Source organism: Camelus bactrianus, chromosome 9, assembly GCF_048773025.1.
Source record: "Camelus bactrianus isolate YW-2024 breed Bactrian camel chromosome 9, ASM4877302v1, whole genome shotgun sequence".
NCBI classification, from domain to species: Eukaryota; Metazoa; Chordata; class Mammalia; order Artiodactyla; family Camelidae; genus Camelus; species Camelus bactrianus.
In genome coordinates, this window is record NC_133547.1 from 12731720 (window position 1) to 12750695 (window position 18976).

An 18976-nucleotide genomic window follows, 5' to 3' on the forward strand; every position below is an offset into this window, starting at 1 on the left:
AGGCTTCACTGGGACCCAGGGGGCCTGGAGACCCTCTCCCACTACAAGCTCAGCTCAGTCAGAGCCGTTACATCACCTCCTGTGATGCAGGTGCTGAGGAGATAGGCTGAGAGGCTGACAGACAGCACATCACAGAGAGTGCCCTGGAGACTAGAGGAGAGAGAAGAGGAAAAGCAGGAGGACGAAAAATGGAGAGAGAGGGTCTGAAACTCATAAGGCATGTCATTAATGGAAAAGTTAAAGAGAATTGGCTTGGTGCTTGTCTAAATGTTCTGGTCTGAAAAAAACATTCGTGGTGACTTCTTTCCGTGAAAAGAGAGAAGCAAAAATATACTTCTAAGAGAGCTTTAGTTGAACTGACTCACTTACTAGGTGTGGCAGAATCATACCAAGTACTGTGACCATTTATTCCACTCCTGGGTAGCTACCCTACAAAGCTACACACCATAGCATTCACCAACACACAGGTGCGAGAATGATCACAGCAGTGTGATTCATAGCAGCCCGAAACTGGAAACAACTCAAATGTCCATCACGGGAAAATCAATCAAAAAGCCATGGAATACACATGACGGAAAACTAGACAGCAACCAAAGGAATAAGCTACAACTAAACAGAATAACGTGGAAGAATCACAAAGACATGATGGCGAATGAAAGAAGCCAGACATGACAGATGATTCCATTTAAATACAGCTCAAAACTGGGCAAAACCACTCTGCTAGAAATCAGGCTAGTGGTGACTTACTAGGAAGGGGCACAAGGGGGCTTTGCGGGGGATAAGAACGTTCTGTTTCTTGATGTGTGTGAATATCGCATGGACATGTTCAGTTTGTAACAATCATCAACCTAAACACTTATGATTTGACTCTTTTGTGCACTTCAATTTAAAAATATGTCAAGCATGACACATTTAGTTAAAAGAAAACAGCACACATACTCAAAACAGAAGTCTATGTTTCTATTAGCACGTTTTTATGTACTTAAACACACAGCCAACAAATGGGACGAAACCCAACCATGTCTGATATTGGCCACCCCTCCCTAAGAGGGACGGTGGGATGAGGAGGGGACTTCCAGAGGGCTTATTTCCATCTGCAATGTTTCCATAATAACAGACCAACTGGGACATTGTGCTGTACACCAGAAATTGACACATTGTAACTGACTATACTTCAACTTAAAAAATAAATCAAAAAATAATTTTTTAAAGATAAGTCTTTAAGATTGTGAGGATTAACCAAGTTAATATCTTAAAAGCCCTTAGAACAGTGTGTGGTGCACAGAAATCACTACAGAAAGGTTTGTTACAATGAAAGTAATAAAGTGAAAATGTTTTCTGCGGTACAAGTGGTATTAAAACTAAGCTAGAAATGAAAGAAACACAAGAAGAAATATACAAAAGACTAGGTCTTGTGACTTTCCAATCAAATCTTTGTGTATTATTATTTATAACTCTGTCCTCACAGAAGTTTGGACTTTTCTTTTGAGTGTGTTTACATAAATGTGTCATATTAGGCATACTTTTTGCAAAAACCTGCTTTTATTTAAGTATGAGTGACAGAATCGAGAATCATGGGTCTAGAGACAGAAAGATGGGGGAGATAGAGAGCCCGCTGGCTGATTGGGGGTGGGGGCCGGCAGCACCGGAAACCTCAGCCTGAAGGGATCCCCATGTGGGGGGAGGGGGACCTTTGGTCTCTCCCCAGCCTCTTCCTTCCCCCTGGCCTGGGGCTGGGTGGGGAGGGGCAGTTCCTCTTTCCTTCCCAAGCGCCGAGGAGGCCCCAGCTCCCGAGGGGCTTTGAAGCTGGAGCATTGGTGAAGGGGGAGGAGCTGAGCCACACTCTTGCAAGACCCCCTCCCTGCCAACCCCGAGGAAGCATGAACCGGAAAGACAGCAAGAGGTGAGAGGACCCTCCCCAAAGGACCAGGAGCGTCCCAAGCCCCGGGGTCTCTGGCTGCATGGGAAGATTTGGGAGGTACTAACCAGCGTGTAAGGTGTCCCGCTACACTCTGGAGCAGCAGCAGGAGCAGGGGGTGCCAGGTGGAAAGATGCTTCAAGGGGTCCAGAGCCAGCTAGGGCTGGGGCTGTCTGCATGGGGTGTGTCTTATCCTCACTATCTCTGGAGCTGGAGCTGCTCTGATCCCATTCTCCTTGTGCCACCCCCCGACCCCTCGCCTCATCCTAACTCTCTAGGCTGGGGTCTCTGTCCTTCCTGGGGTCCTCTTGGTTCCCTATCACAGTCACTTGCTGTCCCCTGGACTGGAAACTCCAGACTCCTGCAGGGCCCTGCCCGGGGGGAGGGGAGAGTGACACAGGGCAAGGCGGCTCCCTCGCCTCTTAAACTACTCCTGGGCAGACAGTCCTCAGGTAAGATCCTAGCAGCTGGCTATGCCAGCAGGTTCTAGAATAGGCTTCCCTATCACCTGCACAAGCTTGCCCTCCTGTCCTCACAGGGGTGATGGTGGCTGGATTCCTAGCCTGGGCAGCCCTTCTGCCCACCCCCAGGATCTCTGATGAGCAAAGGGTCCCATACCCATCATGTCCAGGAGTTTAGCGGTGGAGACCTGATTGCCTCATTTTCCAGCTGTGTAAACTTAGTTAAGTCACTTAACTGCTCTGTGCCTCAGTTTCTTCTGTCAATAGAATGATCATAACCCCTCCTTGGTGGAGCACATAAGTCCCAGTGGTACAGTCTAGACCTCTACTTCTCAAGTGTGAGCAAACATCAGAACCACTTGGAGGGCTTGTAAAACACAGGCTGCTGGGCTCACCTCCAACGTTTCTGATTCTGTAGGTCTGGGGTGGAGCCTGAGATTTTGTATTTATATCAGGTTCCAGGGTGATGCCCTTGGTATTGGTTGGAGACCCTGCTTTGAGAACCACTGATCTACACAGGTGCTCAGCCGTCTGCCTGGTAAACAGTCAGCGCTCAATGAATGCCAGCTGTTACTTGGCAACATTCAATACTGATTTACTGGAAAAAAAAATAGAAATAAGAATACTGATTTACTAAGCTTTTAGGATGTGCCAGGGACATGGCAATGCCTTGTTATGAGGACTCACCCCCATGCCTCCAGCCTGGCTTCTAGTTCACTCTATCACATTCTCTCTCTGCACCTCAAGTTTAACTTTCCCACCTCTGGCCACTTAACAGCCTAAGCAAATTAAATCCCTTATTTAGCACTTTTGAAGAGCAAGGCATTGAATGTTCATAATAAATTCCTGGGGAAGGTCCAAGGATGACTCTCATTTTTCATACAAGGAAACTGAGGTCCAGAGAAATGTTGTGATTAACACAAAGTCACACAGCCAGCATAAGTGTCTCCAACTCGGTTTTGTCTGACTCTTGTGGAAGCCAGGGCCATTCTGACTGGATTTTGCTCCCTTCTTCCTCCATCATCCCTGTCTTTCTATTACCCTCTTTCCCCAACTGGAACAGGAGCCTCGGGCAGGCACAAGACAGAGTAAGGGTTATTTTTAAACTTTCCTTGAAGCTGCCTCAGCCCCAGGGACCCGCCCAGCTCTGAAGAGCCTTGCTGAGGCCACGTTACACCCGTATCTTCTCTCCAGGCTCCAAATCTAGAGACCAGGCTTACGGCTGAGACATGGGTCCTGCTGAAAGGCTGACTTGTGGGAGGGGTCTGTCAGCTTAGTCAGGGTCAAGGTGGGGGAGGGAGAGATGGAATCTCAGGGGTCTGCTTCTCTCATGAGGGCTGGGGGAGGAGGGGGTAGGTGTTGGAGAGCAAAGGGGTATTCTGAGGAGTGTCCCTGAATGCAGAACCACCCATGATTCCTCCTGGGAGGACAAGAATGATTCTGGGGTCTTCTCCCATGATTCCCTTGGAGGTCGGGAGTAACCCGTCTCCCATGATGCCTTGGGACCATACAGTCAAGGGGACTTGGAGGGCAATGCCTGGAGGAGGGAGTTCTTATGATTCCCTGAAGGGACCTTAGTAGTCCTGGGGGTCATCTCCCATGATTCCCTGGTTGGGGGGCTGTCAATTAGGTATTGAGGGTACTGTCCCCTGATTCCCTGAAAAGGGCAGGAGTAACCCTTGGAGTTTACTTGTAGGAGAAGACTGGAATGATCTGGAATATTCCTGGGGTTTTCTCTCCTGAATCCAGGGTCGGTCAGGACTAACCCTAGGACCTTACCTTTAGGAAGTTTCTCCCACGAAGCTTTGGGGCTTTGGGGTCATGAAGAATTCTGGGGGTCTGCCCAAAGGAAGGGGCTCCCATGATTCCCTGGGGGATGTGCCCACAGGAAGTCCCACCAGGAATGCCCAGAGAAGATAGGGGGGAGGGGACGGGCCCGACAAGCCCGCCGCCACAAGACATGCCCCAGCCCCCGGGAAATCAGCAAGGTCATGGCTTCCATGGCTCTGGGCGTGCTGAATGAGGGCGGCTGCAGTGAAGATGAGCTGCTGGAGAAATGCATTCAGTCCTTTGGTGAGTGTCCTCCTTGGCTGGCCTCTGCAATGGTAAGCTTGGGCCAAGTACCCACCTCCCTTCACGTCTCAATTTGGGGGGAGGGGTATAAAATGGGAGCAGGAGTGTGTGGAATGAATCTCAATCACTACATTAGGAATAAGAGAGACACCTGCATTTCTTTTTCCTGAGCTGTGGGTGGGGGAGGAAGTCTGATGCTATTTCCATCTTCAATATGACTTGCCAGGCATAATGCTGGTCCATGCACACACACTATTCACAAGGAAACTGAGGCACAAGGAGTCAATTTGTTGGCCCAAGTTCATGCAGGGAGTCACTGGTGGAGCTGGGGTTTGAACGAGGTGGTCCACCTGGCTCTGAAAGCTATGCAGTCCATTGCTTAGGGGCCATTCTGACACACAGTCCCCTTCTCCTGCCCTCAGACTCAGCTGGCAGCCTGCGCCGCGGGGACCACATTCTCAACATGGTACTGGCCATGCACAGCTGGGTACTGCCTTCTGCCCATCTTGCTGCCCGTCTGCTGACCTTATATCCTCCTGGGGCCATAAGCAGGGGGTAGAGGGTGGAAGGCAGAGATGTGGGAGCCTGGGAGATGGGGACAGGGGAGCCAGCAGGTCTGGGATGCTGGATAACAGAGCCTTGACCAGAACTCAAGTACCAGGAGGCCACAGGGAACACGCAGGAGCTGAGGAGGCTGCAGATCTGTCACCTGGTCCGGTAAGGCTGGGTCAAAACCTCCACTCCATGACCCAAGAGCCTCACCCTACTGCCCCCCGAAAAACACTTCCCAGAGACTCCAGCCCAGTTCCCTACAGACCTACCCAGCCATGCTCCCCCAAATCCTACTTCTCATACCCACCTGGGTTGGTTCCTAAAACTCTCCCAGTCTCCTTAGAACCCTCACATCTTAGAGACCCCTGACAGATCCTCTGGGCTCTCTTCCAGCTGGTACGCTGAGACCTCCAGCTCTGATCCCTAAGACCCTCACTTCCCATATACCTCAGCTTAGCTTCTAAGACCCCTCACCCTGTTCCCCACAAATCCCACCCACAAAGGCCCCCAATCTAATTCCTGAGACCACCCACTAGCCAGCTCCCTAGGCACCCCACTTCCAAGAGACCCCCCAGTCTATCTTCCACAGATCCTTCAGCCTGTGTTAAGAGGCCCCCAGTCCTACTCCCAGAGACTCTCCCTTCTGTCTGAACTCTGGACTTTCAAAGAAACCCCTGCTCACAGTTAGAGACCCCCTTGCCCAGCACCTAGAGACCCCTCAGCCCAAGAGACCCCTTTCAGAGAACCGCCACACCCCCAGCCTCATTCCATCATCTCTAAACCTCCGTCAGGTACTGGCTGACCCAACACCCTGAGACGGTGCACCAGGAGCCCCAGTTAGAAGAGGTCATAGGTCGCTTCTGGGCCACCGTGGAGCAGGAGGGCAACTCAGCCCAGAGGATCCTGGGAGACTTCTCTAACCTGTGAGTCAGCCCCTTCTCCTTCCCTCCCCACCCCAACTCTGCCTCCTCCCTCCACACCCCCTCACCCTCCACCCGGAGCCCCTTCAATACCCTGCCCCTCCTGACCCCTAGGCTGAGCCCGGGTGGCCCTGGCCCCCCACCCCCTGTGAGCAGCCCAGGCCTGGGCAAAAAGCGCAAAGTGTCCTTGCTTTTTGATCACCTGGAGACGGGGGAACTGGCAGAGCACCTCACTTACCTGGAGTTCCGGTCCTTCCAGGCTATCACGGTAAGGACCCCTCTCCTCTATGCTGGGGAGGGCTTGGGGTGGGCTGGAACCTGGCTGGGGCCAGGCCAGACTGAGAGGACCCTGGCCTGGGCAGGGATCACAAACTCTCAAACTTGGGTGCTAGAGGGTCCAGGAAAAAGAGTTAGGCTGGCTGAGCACAGAGCCCCTGGGTTCAAATCCCATCAGCCCCTTCCTATCTGTGTAACTTTGAACTAGTTTCTCAACCTCTCTGGGGCGCAGTTTTCTCATTTGTAAAAAGGAGGTCAAATACTTCATTGGGTGGTTGGGGGAATTAAATTAATATGCCCAAGTAAAAATGCTTATCACAGTGCCTGGCACATAGTAGTGCTCAAAATATTTTATTATTATTCATTTATTTGAGAAGCATTGAAATTCACTGTGCCTCAGCTCTGTTATCTACAAAAAGGAGATTTAGCTCCTGCCTCATAGGATCAGTGCCTGGTCCAGAGTAAATATGATCTAGTTGCACCATTTGAAACTGTGATATTTTGCCATATTTCCCAAATCTTAATTTCAAATGCTTCAACCTATATGTGTTTAGCAATTGCCATCTTGCCATAATTATTTTGAGGGCTGTTGGGGATCTGGTTCCTTTTTTTTTTTATTAACATTTTTATTGATTTATAATCATTTTACAATGTTGTGTCAAATTCCAGTGTTCAGCACAATTTTTCAGTCATACATGGACATATACACACTCATTGTCACATTTTTTTCTCTGTGAGCTACCATAACATTTTGGGTATATCTCCCTGTGCTATACAGTATAATCTTGTTTATCTATCCTACAATTTTGAAATCCCAGTCTATCCCTTCCCACCCTCCGCCCCCCATCTGGTTCCTTAATGTGAAAATTTCCCAATTGTACACACACACACACACACACACAGAGTGCAGTGGATGTGGGTATGGAATGTTGACCCCTTGAGCAGAACAAATAGGAGTTGGTTTCTTGTCCTCTTCACTGCCCCTCCCTTTGCTGACTGTATACAGTCAGGTATACAGCTAAGAGCAACAGACTGGGTTCCTACCCTGACTCAGGCCTGTGTGACCCTGGGGAAATTATTTGGCCTCTCTGTACTTCAACGACCTCATTTCTAAAATGGTAATAATATAGTATTCACTTCATAGAGTTGTTGTCAGGATATGACAAAGGGCTCAGATTAGTGCCCGGGTTTCTTCAACCATTTCTCCTCAGATGGGAGAGGGACATGGTGACGTCAGAGACATGTGACAGCCAGGCTAAGCCGTCAGAGGTCGTGACTGCTTGGGAGATGGGCGTGTGGGGGCCAGGACCTGAGCGCCACGACCCACCCTAAAGCCCACCTCACCCCCAGCCCCAGGACCTGCGGGGCTACGTTTTGCAGGGTTCCGTGCGGGGTTGTCCGGCCCTGGAGGGATCCGTAGGTCTCAGCAACAGCGTGTCCCGCTGGGTGCAGGTCATGGTGCTGAGCCGTCCCGGGCCCGCACAGCGCGCTCAGGTGCTGGAGAAGTTCATCCACGTGGCACAGGTGAGACCTGCCCCAAAGCTCGGCTCGCTCTCTGAGCACTCGCCCAACCAGGCTGGGAGAAGCTGACCTTGACCCTGCGCTCTCCTGCCGCGCCTGAGCTTCCCGGAAGTGACGTCACTACCTCCTGGCCCCGCCCTCTCGCATCACGCCTCACCTGCCCGGGTCCCCGAGGACTCAGTCCAGCGGTTCTAACCCGGGACTGTGACGACACTTCTTCCATGGCCTTATTTCATCACGTCAAAACCGCCCTGGTCCCACCCCTTGGTCCTAGACGACGTTCCTCCTGGCCCCGTACCTAAGCCCTGTGCCCGAATATTCCATCTCCAGGGCAGTAAAGGAAGAGGCCCTTTCATACCCCCACCTTTGCGTTATGCCCTACCAGGGTCCCTAGGCCCCAGCCGTCCCTATCACTTCAGGTCTCCTCTGACCCCTCCCCTCCCTTACCCCTCCCTTCGAGATATGTTCCCCTCCTTCTGGAGAAAAGGGAAGCCCTCCTTCCCCCAGAGTGGCCACGCCCCTTAGCGTACTTCCTCACAGACCACGCCCTTCCTTTGGCGCTTTCCATTGCCTTGCTTCCCCTGCCCGACCTTTTACACCAGGGGCTTCTGGCGTCTGCTCGGAGTCTCCTAGATCTGAGCATCTTCCACCCTTCTCTGGCCCCACCTTTTCCCCTCAGCGGCCTCCACCCTTCAAACTTGAGAAAAGGGAAAGTGAGGCTATCGCCCCTGATGACAGCCTGACCCCACAACTGTCTCTCATGTACGCCTGACCCCTCTATATCACTCTGGACCCATTCACCTCCGCCCGGTTCCCAACTCCTGCCCAGAGCCCAAGCCTTCTTGTCTCCCTTACCTGTCTGAGTCTCAGAGCAGGGACACCCCCACCTCACCCCCCCCCCCCCAGGTGCCTGACACACTGATATCTGTCTGAATCCTCCACAGCTGTCTAACACAGAACTGTCAGTCCCCAAACCTGTCCAACTCCCCATACTGACCTGACTCCCCCTACTGTTATCCAGCCTCACATTAGTCTATCACCTGCCTGACCCTCCATGAAATGCCCACATACCTGCCTTTAGCCCACTCCTGCCTGATACATCTCACCTGTCGAATGCCTACATTGGGCCACCCCCACACATGCCTGAGACCCCAACTCAACAGGGATGCTGTCATTTGAACCTCCACATTGCCTGTCCTCCACATGATACCCACCACCTCTGCATCACCCTCCCTTTCTAGAGGCTCCACCAGCTGCAGAATTTCAACACGCTGATGGCAGTCACTGGGGGCCTATGTCACAGTGCCATCTCCAGACTCAAGGACTCCCACGCCCACCTGAGCCCTGACAGCACCAAGGTGAAACCCCACTGCGCCCTCCCCAAAGTTCCAGCAGTCAATTATCCTGAACCTCCATACGTCTCCCCAATCCCCTCCATCCCTTCTCAGGGGCCCTGGAGCCACCTGGAGACCTGGCTCCTCCAAATCTGGCATGGTGCTGACCCCTCTACGCTCAGTGTCTGATCCTGAGCAGGAGTGGAGGGAGACAGGAGAAATGCTAGCAGATGTTAGCAGAGAACTTGCAGTCCAGGTGGGGAGTGAGATGATGCCCCCAGGGGCACTGACATTTGGGCCACCCATGGGAGGAGCATGGATTGGAGGTGTCCTGAAAGGGTCTAGGGAGAGTAAGTCATTCAGGAGTCTGGTGTGCAGCTGAGGTCAGGATGTGGCAAGATATTAGGCTGGAGATGTCCAGGGGAAATCCTGTTGAGCCTTCTGCAAGCTGAACTAAGGTGTCTGGGCTTTATCCAGAGGGCAATGGGGAAAGCTTTGGGAATAATGACAGCACCCCTGATCAGACTGGGGTTTTTGAAAAAGTCACTCTAGCTTGGGAAATGGAACATAGTGAGGCCTTTCTCAGATGGGGGCCCAAGAGGAAGAGCAGTCTAGGGAGATACTGAAGCCAACGTGGGACTCTGGAGGGGATCTGGGAGGTATCCAAAATGCCATTGGGCCCTGGGGGTCTGGAGCCCACACAGGAGGTTGCTGGGATGCTCCCCTGCAGAGAACTAGGGGAAAAACTGGCTTCCCCATTACATGGCCCCTTACTGTAATGCGCCTCTCCCACACAGGCCCTGCTCGAGCTGACTGAGCTCCTTGCCTCCCGCAACAACTACGCCTGTTACCGCCGCACCTGGGCTGGCTGCACGGGCTTCCGGCTGCCTCTACTGGGTGTGCACCTCAAGGACCTGGTGTCCCTGCACGAGGCACATCCAGACAGGTTGCCTGACGGCCGCCTGCACCTTCTGAAGCTCAACAGCCTCTACTTGAGGCTGCAGGAGCTGGCAGCCCTCCAGAGGCAACAGCCCCCCTGCAGTGCCAACGAGGACCTGCTGCATCTGCTCACGGTGAGCTGCCCTGAGCTGCCCAGGCTGCAGGGTACTGAGATTTAGAGTCCTGGGTGGGTGAGGATCTGCAGGGCCAGGACAGAGTAGTATAACAGCACTGGAATGCATGGGCTTTGAAGCTAGAACTTCTAACTGTCGGGTTTTTTTTTTTTTCCCTTTGTGGCCTTGGGCAAGTCACTTAACTCGTCAGTCTCAGTTTCCTTAACCGCAAAATGGGAACACTAAAAGGACCCACTTCAGAGAGTGGTTGAAAAGAATCAATGATATAATTAATACAAATATAACTCATATAATATAATTCATATAAAGTACCTAAAATAGTATCTGGAACACAGTGAGCTCTATATAAGTGATGCATTTTCCCCCACTTCCCCAGCAACTCAAGTATCCATTGATCTGAGCTCCAGAATTGCTTCTAGCTTTCGCACTCCTGAACTCAAAGTTCTGAGCTTCTTATGTGACTAATCCAAAATTCCAACCTTTAACATATCCAGGAATCTAAGCAAAAAGCTAATAACAATTATTGATCACTTACTATGTGCTAGGCATCATGTTAAACAGTCCCCACAGAGCACTTCATTCCATCCTCGCAGCCCTATGACGAGGGGAACCTTATCGTACCCATTCTACAGATTGGAAAACTGAGGCCCACGGAGGTAAGGTCACTTGCCCTCTGTCCCACAGCAGGCCAGTTTCAGACCATGAATGTTAGCCTGTGTTAACCACCACACTATGTTCTAAGACTGGGAGTGTGGAATTCTGGCTGTATTTTATTTTACATATTTTTTTTCCATTCTGAGGAGCTATAAATTGAGAGACACTGGATTCTGCAGTCCATGTAATCTAAGACTGAAAAGCTGATTTTCAGATCCTAAAACAGGATCAGTTGCAAACTGAAAATGTGGGGCTCCTTGTTTGAAAGTTAGAATTTCAAAATGGTGACAGCAGGGCTATAAATGAAGTCAGGGCCCTTCTGAGTGTGGGGCCTGCCCATGAAGCTGACCCTGCCCCGAGCTGATTGATGCCTAAGGTGCTTGGCCTTGCTGACTCTAAATGGCCATCAGCCCAAATATTTACTGAGCACTTGCTGGGAGCCAGGCGCTCCTTGAGGCATTTAGGCTCACAGCAGTGAGCACATCAGAAAAAATTGCTGCTCTCGTGGGGCTGACTTCCTAGTGGGGCAGATAGCCAATGAACAAAGAAAAGTAAATCATATGGTCTTTTAGATAATAAGTGCTGTAGGGAAAATTAAAGCAGAAACAGGCGTAGAAAGTGACGGGGGGGGGGGTGCGATTTTAAATAGGATCAAAAAAGCCTCAGTGAGAAAACGGCATTTCTGGACTAGGGGACCAGAAGTGTGGAGAATGAATGGGGGCTCAGTGGGAAAGAGGACCCTAGGGGTCCCAGAGAAGAGGGGCTTTGGGAGGAGGATGAGAGTGGGTGTCCAGGCAGGCACAGGCTGTAGGTAGGAGGATGGAGCCGGGATGTAACAACCCGCCTGCCCACAGCTTTCCCTGGATCTCTTCTACACAGAGGACAAGATCTATGAGCTTTCCTACCTCCGGGAGCCCCGCTATCCCAAGAGTCTGGTGAGAGCCCACCCCTGACCTGAGGCCTCCAGTCCAAGCCTCTGCACTGACTAACTGTGCCCCTGTGTCCCTGCCCCAGCCACACTCCCCCTTCAAGACGCACCTGGTGGTGGAGTGGGCCCCTGGCGTGACACCCAAGCCCGACAGGGTCACTCTAGGTCAGCATGTGGAGAAGCTGGTGGAGGTGAGGAGGAGCCCTGGGCCCAAGGAGGGATCTCAGACAGACCGTTGGGACCCTGACTTGGCTTTACTTTCCCCTCCCATGCACCTCCGAAGTCCGTGTTCAAGAATTATGACCCTGAAGGCCGAGGCACCATCTCTCAGGAGGACTTTGAGCGACTCTCAGGCAACTTCCCCTTCGCCTGCCATGGGCTTCACCCACCCCTCCGCCAGGGGTAGGTGCCCCTGACTCCTGGGTTCCCTTAAGACAAGGCACTGGGGTTGCCGGGAGAAAGAGGCCAGTCCTGCTGAAGCTCCATCTCTCCCCCAGGAGTGGCTCCTTCAGCCGAGCGGAGGTGACAGAGTACCTGCTCCAGGCCAGCGCCATCTGCTCCAAGCTGGGCCTGGACTTCCTGCATGCCTTCCAGGAGGTCAACTTCCGCAAGCCCGCCTTCTGTGTCAGCTGCAGTGGCTTCGTGAGCACTCTGCCTGCCATCACCCCAAGGGCCCATCTCCCCCTGGAGCGTCCTAACTCCTCACAGCCTGGGCTCAGAAAACCAGCCCTGCCCTGGAGTGCTTGTAGTCCCCAAGTCCCAGATAATTCCCAAATCCCAGAAGATCCTCCAGCCTCAAAGAATGCCCCCATTTCACAGGAACCCTAAACACTGGCTATTCCCTACATCCTGGATAATTCTGAAGTCCAGATAATGCCCAAAGCCCAGTCTCCATCCTGGATAAGTGCCAAACCCTGGATAATCTGCAAACCTGGGTACATTATCTCCAGACAGAATCAATCTCCAAGTCTCTAGACCCCAGATAATTCAGACCCTGAATAATTTGCCAATTCAAGGTCTCCTCAAACTCTAGAATAGAATAATGGACAAATCTCTCAATGTCAAACCAAGACTAATTCACAAACCTTGGATTACTTCCCAGACTCACTTTTTCATTCATGAATATAGACTGAGCATCTCCTGTGGGCCAGGCACAGTTCTAGGCTCGGGAAGCACAGCAGGAAACAGAAAATGTAATCCCTGCCCATAGAATGTATGTTTTATTTATTCCAATCTTGCCCATTTCTAATATTGTAGATGACTTCTCCAAACTTGAGATAACCTCCAAATTCCTCTAATCTCCCAGATCCCACATAAGCCTCTAGCCTTGACAATTTCCAAAACCTGAATGGTTTCCACACTTTCAGACAGCCTGCAACCCCACCCCAACCCCAGCCCCACCTCCTCCAGCCTAGGTAACCTATTCTGCTGTCTCTTCCCAGCTCTGGGGTGTCACCAAGCAAGGCTACCGCTGTCAGGGTAAGTGGGGCATTGTTGGGGGAGGGTGGGGAATCCAGGACCCACAAGCTGGAAGAACAGGGGTCACAGACTGGGTCTCCGGCACTGACTGCAGAATTTCCCCCAGACTGTGGGCTGTGTTGCCACAAACACTGCAGAGACCAAGTGAAGGTGAAGTGTAAGAAGAGGCCAGGGGCCAAGGGCGATGGGAGCCCTCCAGGAGCACCTGTCCCACCCACACCAGTGCCCCACGCCAGCTGTGGTAAGACCCAGGGTATAGCAGTCCTGGGAAGGGGGCCTGTTGGATGGAGGTTAATTTCAAGATCATGAGGCCCTTTCTCTCATCCCCACATCCCCACAAACAGGCTCTGAGGACAATCTCTCCTACACACTATCTCTGGAACCTGGGACTACATGCAACGTTCGCCATGACTGGACCCAGATCAAGCACCCCCATCCTTCCTGAGAACCAGAGACGGTGAGGAGGAACTGCCCCCTACCCTCAAATGAATACAGGGAGACCAGCCCATTTGCCTGGGGGAACCCAGACAGATTTGGGGCAGCACAGGAAAGTTAAAATATGCAAGAGTCCTCAGTTGCTTGGGTCAGACAGTATAGATACTGGTTCATTTTTAATGTTGATGGAAAAATAGAAATTTCAATATGTTGGGGGGAAGATGTAACCAGTAGTAGAACAGAAAAGGGATTTTAGGAAGAAAAAAAGAAAACTACAAGATGGCAAGAATTAGGCCAAATGTATCAGGAATATAGTAAATAGTGGAATAAATTCCGCTATTCAAAAGTGGGGACTCTCAGATTGAGTTTAAAAAAATCCACAGGGGACATTCATCCATCCACTTTAACAAGTCTGGGTGAGACTCCTGGACATCGGACACTCCCCGCATCCCCCAATGTCTTCTTCCTTCCAGGTTCCCCTCCCAGCAACGGCCCCACCACCCACCCAGTCCTCCAAGCTGAATTCCTAGATGTCGCCTTGGTCTCCTCCTCGCCCCCACTCCCTCCCCCAGAGTCAGTTTCAAGTCCTATTATTTGGCCTCCAGCAGAACCCCCAAAGGCACTGCCTCCTTCCCATCCACGCTGTCTTTGCTGAAGCACCCGTCATCTCTTACTCCAAAAGAGAGTTATTTTCTTCTTTTGCATCAGAGTGGCTATTAATCCTACTCCCTTTTCTTGCACTTACTATCTGTGCAGCTCCATGTTGGATACGTTTACTTAGGCATCACCTCACCAATTCCTTAAATCTCCATTTTACAGATGAGGAAACAGGCCCAGTGAGGTTAAACTGCTCACCCAAGGGAGCAGAACCCCTAAGTGTTGGAGGCAGGACTCACGCCCAGGTCTTCTGTCTGCCTCAAAAAGAGAAGCTCCTGTCCAATATGTTACACTGATGGTCAGCATAGGTCAGGAGCAGGAGGGGACGGGGGGGGGGGGCAGAGTTCCAAACTCTGAGGTTCCAGATGGGAGAGAAGGCTGGATGGACCAGGGAGGGAGCCTGCAGATACCTGAGTAAGAACACAACCCTCCTCCATCACTTCTCCAACCTCCCCTCCCACCACTCACCCCCTCATTCATCCTGCTTCACCTACACTGGCCTCTGATGGCCCCGGATCATGCCAAAAATACTCCTACCTCAGGGCCTTTGCACTGGCCAACCCCTCTACCTGGAAGACTCTCCCTCAGAGGTCCACCTGGCTCTTTGGGACTTAGCTCAAGGGCCACCTTTTCAGTGAGGACTTCCCTGATCACACTTCAAGTTGTAGTCCCCCTAGGGTCCCTATCCAGCCTTCCTCCTTTATTTTTCTCTAAAGCCCTTTCCCCATCTGACAAACTATACTTACTTGTCTGCCTTCCTCACCAGCAATGTTAGCTCCAGAAGACCAGGGGGATTTATCATCTGTATCCCCAATCCAGAACAGGGCTGGCATGTGGTATGTACCTGACTGATGTCTATCCAGTGCCTGCATGCCCACGGGGAGGGAAAGGTGTTGCTGAAGAGCAAAGGACTATAGGGGCCAGAGCAGCGGGGGCCTGTTCAGACCCAGAGGACAGAGACCCCCTACCCCTTCTCAAACCCAAGCATCCCTGATCTGGCCCCTACACACAGAGTTCTGAGGGCTGTTGTAAATTAAATTTATTTTCCAGAGAACGTGGTGCCTGGTGTTGAATGGTAGATGGGGGAACGACACTGGGGGCCTCAGGAACAGGGGATAGGGGGCCCGGGTGCCAAGTGCCAAGAGAAACCCTCAGAGTGACTCCTTAGAGATTATCAATGTCAGCATCTCACAGAGGATCCCTCCCCCAACCACCAGTCCCCCTTTACTTCTTCTTCTTCTTGCGGCCCCAGCACTGGCGGCCTGCCTTCCGCCCGCCTCCGTCCTCTCTTCTGCTCTGCCAGCTGGGCATGGGGGGCTCCAGCTCATTTGGGCGGCCCCCCCGGTCTGGCACGCTGCCCATAAGCACCTGAGAGTTGATTAGACTTGAATTTCAGAGAAAAAAAATGTCTTGGACAAGGGAGCCAGAGAGCCAAGGGAACAGCATGAGATTGAAAAAGGAAGGGAAGATGTTAACTATATTGGTACAGTGGCAGGGGGCAGGGGGCTGGATTGGTGGGAGATATAGGCCTGGCCCTTTCCAACTAGAGCTCAGAAAGAGGGAAATAAAGGAGAAAGTGATGGTAGAGGTCCACGTCCCCACCAACATGAAGGAGGACATCTCAACTTCTATTTCTTATTTTGGCTTTATATGACATTTCCAGCAAACCAGTATTTTTTCTAAATATCCGTCACTTGTGCATCACCTCTAATACTACTTACTATATTTCCTGAAAGCAAGTAACTTTTTTTCTTAACTTAAATTTTGCTTCACTCTTTGCTGTCCTAAACTTTATGCCCTAAGAGTCATTCAAGTATGTATAAGACTATTTAAAGAGAGAGGTATGAGCCTAAATATGTAATCATTTAAACAGAGGGTAGTTTTGCTTTTAAAATGGTTAAAACCCAGTACCACAGTACCACAGACAGGGTGAGGTGGTGGGGAAGGATTTTAAGCCAAAGCTGGAGAGGTGGGCAGGGGCTCAGTAAATAGGTGGACTTTGTTTTGAAGGCATGGGGGAGCTTCTGAGATAGGGAGGGACACAGTTAGATTTTTGAGTTAAAAATGTTCTTCTAACTGCCATGTGGAGAGGGCAGATCAGAGGCAGTGAGTCCAGAGGTGAGGAACCCAAGCAGAAGGCTAGAGCAGGAATCCAGGCAGGAGAGGACCAGGCTCAGCCAGGGCAGAGGCTGAAAAGCCAGTATGAAGGCCAAGGCTGTTGAGGCCCTTCCCCAGCCCCAGGTGCTCACCTTGTTGATAGCACAGCAGGTCCCTTGGCGGGCAGTCTTGCTGGTGGCTGGGACAAGGCGAGACAGGTCAGCTCGGGCAGCCAGGACGTGTGAGATGGAGACATCCGATTCTGGGGTCAGAGCCTCTCGAATTGGGAACAGCACTGCTTTCATGGCCTCTCCTTGGGCCTGGGGGGGGGGGGGGGGATAGGGCTGGGCATGGATAAGGTACCCAAGAGCCTCCCCAAGTGAGATCTTTAATCTTGAAACATCTCTTCGCTTCTCAGGGAAGCTCTAAATACACTCCCAGCTCAGACCTGGGAATTCTAGAATATCCTGGGCCTCTAGATTCTAGAATGCTCTGGGGGCCCTGAGATTCCAGAACCCAAACCTCACAAGATTCTAAAATGTCCTGGGTCTCAGAAACTAAGAGGGTCATATTCCTGGCCCTCATCCCTCCTCCCTGCAGCTGTAGCCTCCACAGCTGGGTCACCCTGCTTCTGCCAAGGTCTTATGCCCACACCTCTGCCCGATCACTCCAGTGGAAAGCAGATGTTGTGAGGTCCAGGCGTTTAAGGAGGAGGCGGCGGCGGCAGCAGTACTGATCTCGCAAGCCTTGGGACAGAGACTCCAACGCTTCCTGGGGAAAAAGAGCTCAGTCATGCCAAGGGTCCCCCTCGCTCCCATCTCTGGATGAGAACATTTTTCCTATACAGCCATACAATCTTACCCATCTGGGTGCGTCCAGCGGGTAGCTTAGGAGGGGCTGCAGGGACCCTGGGGGTAGGGAAGGCAGCAGCTCCGAGATCTGATGGGAGAAGGAGGAGGCTGGGGCTGACTGGGCAGAAATCGGATGGATTTCTCCGTGGATCCCAGTTTCCCACGACCCTGAGGACCCCGGCTATGGAATCAAGAATGGTGGTTGCAGTTCTAGAAAACAACAGTGGCTGGCGCACTCCTCCCCGAGCCATTTTTGGAGAAGGGGCTCTCCCCTTACCCAGGGTGTCCCGGATGCGGAGGGGACTCCAGCTCTCTACCTTAGCATGCAACTCCCGCAGGAGCTGGCTAGCAAGGGTCCCCGGCGTGGGTCTGGACAGCCCCAGGGCTTGGAGAGTAAGGACCAATTCCTGGACCATGCCAGCTCCTTCCTCTGCCCCCTTCTCTCCCCCCTCCCCACCAGATGGCTCTGGGCTGGGATCCAGCCGAGGGTGCAGGCGCAGGCGCAGGAGGCGGGCAGCCTGGAGCTCCGAGCAGAGAAAGCCTAAAAGTAGAGGAAAGGTGCGGTGCAATCAAGGAGGGCTGCCACCCCACCTACCGAGATCAAAAAGTTCAACTGGCTTCAAAACTTTCCACCCCCTAGCTCTGGCCACCTAGAACCCCGGCTCTGCCTCCAGAAAAAGCTCCACCCACTTCGAGACCCAGCTTCCTCTTCAGACTTCTAACCCCGCCCACTTCTGAACCACTTGCCGGGTTCCGTATAACCCAACACACGGGAGCTTCAGGACCCTCCAACAAAATTCTAATCCCGCCCATCGCAGAGCCCTTAACCTGCCCCAATATTTTGACCCTACCCACCTCGGGCCCTCTTGCCTGCCTCAAAATTCTGACCGCGCCCCCTCGGGTACCCTGGCTCCACCTCAATGAGCCGAGCCCGCCCCTCTCAAGGGGTTGTAGCCTCGCCCACTTCCGCATCCCGGCCCGCCCCGGGCTCACGCAGCAGGCGTAAGCGTGCGCCGGGTCCCCTCAGCGCTACCGCGCCGTCTCCGCCGCAGAGCTCGCGGTCCGGACAGTACAACTCCCCCAGCAGGCAGGCCAACTGTCGTAGGAATTCCTCCTCGGCGCCGGGACCTGCTGGAGGCGGGAGACGTCAGGGCGCGGCGGCAGCACTCGCGGCTCCAGCCCTCCCGGCCTCCCGCTCCATGCGTACCACCGCCGGCGCTCAGCGTCTCCGCACCCTCCTCTCGCTCCCGCTTCAGGACACCCAGAGTCGCCAGCTCCGCCGCCAGCTGCGCGCACAGCGCCCTGAAGTCGGGGCACGAGGTGCCCGGCGACGCCATCTCCGGGAAACCTTCATACCTGCAGCAGGGCAGAGGCAACGGGAGGGGGTGGAGGAGAGCAGTAAGAATTTCTAAGGGCAAACCTGACCCTTCCTGCACCCCTACCCACATCCTGCCCCCCTTACCCCAGGGCCAGCAGGTCCCGGGCTACAGCGGCCCGCTCCCGTTCCTCCACCTCCGCCTCCGCCTCCGCCCCCTCCATGAAAGCGTCTCCTCTTCGCCGTGCGTGCGCCCCCTGCCGGCTGGCGGCAGGCTCCGCCCCCAGGAACGTCGTGCGCACCCGGCCCCCGTAACTGACCAATCAGCCTTTTCTCGCTAAGGACCTTCGTCGTTCCAATTGGTATAGAAGGAGGCAGAACCCGTCCCCAGGTCCGCCCTTGCGGAGTACTAGAGCACCGCCCTTAGAGTAA

At 52.8% G+C, this 18976-nt stretch overlaps 2 protein-coding genes across 9 annotated transcripts; one reads left to right on the top strand and one right to left on the bottom strand.

Moving 5' to 3' along the window:
* The first annotated feature begins 1747 nt into the window (after nucleotides 1–1747).
* RASGRP4 (RAS guanyl releasing protein 4) lies at nucleotides 1748–15335 on the top strand. Of its 5 annotated transcripts, XM_074369723.1 has the most exons (18): nucleotides 1748–1903; nucleotides 4268–4452; nucleotides 4875–4980; nucleotides 5107–5169; nucleotides 5796–5927; nucleotides 6039–6192; nucleotides 7551–7724; nucleotides 8963–9079; nucleotides 9853–10128; nucleotides 10722–10784; nucleotides 11637–11717; nucleotides 11797–11901; nucleotides 11994–12112; nucleotides 12208–12352; nucleotides 13153–13189; nucleotides 13296–13430; nucleotides 13534–13646; nucleotides 14098–15335. In XM_074369723.1, the coding sequence occupies exons 1-17, from the start codon at nucleotides 1881–1883 to the stop codon at nucleotides 13632–13634; spliced, it is 2016 nt and encodes a 671-aa protein (XP_074225824.1). In that variant the 5' UTR covers nucleotides 1748–1880; the 3' UTR covers nucleotides 13635–13646; nucleotides 14098–15335. The 5 variants fall into 5 exon arrangements, 4 of the variants coding, with proteins under 4 accessions (XP_074225824.1, XP_074225825.1, XP_074225826.1 ...); XM_074369724.1 differs by lacking the exon at nucleotides 10722–10784; XM_074369725.1 differs by lacking the exon at nucleotides 8963–9079.
* FAM98C (family with sequence similarity 98 member C) lies at nucleotides 15306–18930 on the bottom strand. Of its 4 annotated transcripts, none has more exons than XM_074369738.1 (8): nucleotides 18692–18930; nucleotides 18437–18585; nucleotides 18223–18360; nucleotides 17547–17770; nucleotides 17240–17410; nucleotides 17033–17149; nucleotides 16531–16698; nucleotides 15306–15649 (listed from the first exon to the last, which is right to left on the bottom strand). In XM_074369738.1, exons 1-8 carry the CDS (start codon nucleotides 18766–18768, stop codon nucleotides 15506–15508), a joined length of 1188 nt encoding a protein of 395 aa, XP_074225839.1. In that variant the 5' UTR covers nucleotides 18769–18930; the 3' UTR covers nucleotides 15306–15505. The 4 variants fall into 4 exon arrangements, with proteins under 4 accessions (XP_074225839.1, XP_074225840.1, XP_074225841.1 ...); XM_074369739.1 differs by having other exon boundaries at nucleotides 18223–18357; nucleotides 18692–18912; XM_074369740.1 differs by having other exon boundaries at nucleotides 17240–17317; nucleotides 18692–18901.
* Nucleotides 18931–18976: the final 46 nt, after the last annotated feature.